Below are 2500 nucleotides of genomic sequence, written 5' to 3'. Positions count from 1 at the left end.
TACTAGGATAAGGAAATGATTAAGAAAATATTACAAACACTGATAAGGCCAAAACTGGAATATGCAGCGCTGATGTGGTCACCCAGTACAAAAAAGAATATAAGAAAATTAGAAAGAATACAAAGAGCAACGACAAAGATGGCCCCCAACACTTTCAAACCTGACATATGAACAAAGACTGGCCGAACTGGAATTGCCAACCCTGGAACAAAGAAGAGAACGAGGGGACCTACTAACCATCTACATAATTATGAAAGGAAAAGAACGCCTTGATAGAGAGGACCTATTAAAGTGGGACATAAGAAAAACAAGAGGACATGCAATGAAACTCAAAAAAAGATAACTACAGAAGAGATCTGAAAAAGAACAGCTTCCCACAGAGTGATAGATATATGGAACAAGTTGGACGAAAAAATAGTGTGTGCAAACACAATACAAGAATTTAAGAACAAACTTGATCTTGCGAGATACAAAAACGGGTCACCACGAGCACAGTTCCCCTTCCCGTATAACACAACTAGGTATATACAACTGGGTAAATACACACACACACACACACACGCACGCACGCACGCACACGCACGCACGCGCACACACACATACACATACAAATGTGCTCCCTCTTTTATTGCAAGTACATTTTCATTTGCGACAATTTTTCGTCCAGTTAAATGCTTAACTTTGATTGGCTGATATTACTAGCTGGATAATTAAAACCTTCTCTATTGTCTGAACGAGATCAAACTATTTCAGTTAGACTAAACTCCCTAAACCGGATCTTAAGCGACGGGATAACTGCACACGTAAATAAAGTCGCTTAGCGAAAGTCTAAGTAAAACAATATGATGTACCTCCCACCGTATGGAAGAGCTACATCGAAGCAGACTTTTCTTCGATGCCAATGTGGAGACCACGCAGCTGTGCGAGGAGGAAAGTGACGAAAGTCGGAACGAAACACAAAAAATGAATGAATACAAAAATGCATGAACAGACAAATAGATAAATGAAAGAATCAGTAATATTTTAACACAAGAATAAATACCTGGGCCGCAGGTTACGCAAACCCTGTATTCCTTCTGCTGCAGCAGTCTCGTCGACCTCCTTGTCCCCGCGGGGCATTCGTCCAGACATTCGCGAGATTCCTCCCTCAGGAACTTGTTCCTCTGCAGACAGACGGAGGCGCTGACGCAGTGATGGCCGTCCAGCTTCAATAGGATAGAAGAACAAAGTGGGTTGAGGTATGTGTTTTTTCCAGCGTATTCGAATAAGCATAAGATAAAAGAGGCAAAGAGGAGAGCATGTGTGAAATGGAGTAAGAGAATAACAGAAATTTTTAAAAGTAATACAAATATGTTTTGTAAAGAAATTAAGAGAAGAGGAGGCGAATCAAGAAGAGAAAAAAAAGGTAAAAGGTGCAAATGTAGAGATGATAATGGAAGAGAAGGCAGTAAGGGGAAGATGGGAAGAGTATTTTAGGGAGTTGCTAAATGTGAAGGGGGATAGGGAGGGAAAGATAGTTGCAGTGGGAAGTGCTAAGAAAATGACCGTGATGAGTGAGGAAAATGGAGGAGTAATATGGAAGGATGAAATGAAGGCAGTTGTTAAGATGATGAGAGCAGGTAAGGCACCTGGTCTGGATGGATGTAATGCAGAGTGTCTGAAAAAAGGAGGTACAGTGATGGTGGACTGGCTGGTGAGGTTATTCATTTTTTGTTTAAGAGGGGGTAGAGTGCTGGAGGACTGGAGGAGTGCCTGTATAGTTCCACTTTACAAGGGAAAAGGAGACAGGTGTGAGTGTAGTAGTTTCAGAAGGATTAGCTTGTTAAATGTAGTTGGGAAGGCTTATGGGAGGCTCTTGATTGAGAGGATTAGGAGAGGAACAGAGGGAAATTTGGTGAGGAACAGTGTAGGTTTAGGACAGGCAGAGGTTGCGTAGATCAGATTTTTGTGGTAAGACAGATATACGAGAAAGCTATATTAAAAGATAAGGATGTGTTTTGGGCTTTTATGTATTTGGAAAATGCTTATGACAGGGTAGACATGAAGGCACAGTGGGAGGTATTGCAGATATACGGGATAGGAGGAAAGCTTTTAGGAGCTGTCAAGAGTTTTTATGATAGTAGCAGAGCGTGTGTCAGGATTAGAAATGGAGAGAGTAAAGGTAGGACTGCGTCAGGGATGTGCTATGTCGCTCTGGCTATTCAATTTATACATGGATGGGGTAGTGCGAGAGGTAAATGCAAGGGTGGTGGGTCAAAGATTGGAGATCATTAAAGAAAATGGAGAAAAGTGGGAGGTAAGACAACTGTTGTTTGCGGACGACACTGCGCTTGTAGCAGGATCAGAGGAGGAATTGAGGAAGTTAGTGACAGAGTTTGGGAAGTGTGTGAAAGAAGGAAGTTGAAGATAAATGTGGGTAAATGTAAGGTGATGAGATGTACAAGGGGAGAAAGTGGCAGCCGACTGGAAGTGAGTATTAAGGGAGAAAGATTGGAGGAAG

General features: G+C 41.9%; 1 protein-coding gene across 1 annotated transcript in view; it reads right to left on the bottom strand.

Moving 5' to 3' along the window:
- LOC143032640 (insulin receptor-like) overlaps positions 1 to 2500 on the bottom strand; it is an 83423-nt gene that overhangs the window by 30693 nt on the left and 50230 nt on the right. The window contains exon 7 of the mRNA XM_076197516.1: positions 1043 to 1205. Coding sequence (XP_076053631.1) covers positions 1043 to 1205 — 163 coding nt within the window. The remainder of the gene's footprint in view (positions 1 to 1042; positions 1206 to 2500) is intronic.

The sequence above is a fragment of the Oratosquilla oratoria genome, chromosome 14, assembly GCF_046742065.1.
Source record: "Oratosquilla oratoria isolate Oo_2021 chromosome 14, ASM4674206v1, whole genome shotgun sequence".
NCBI lineage: Eukaryota > Metazoa > Arthropoda > Malacostraca > Stomatopoda > Squillidae > Oratosquilla > Oratosquilla oratoria.
This window is presented reverse-complemented; position numbering and strand designations above follow the sequence as displayed.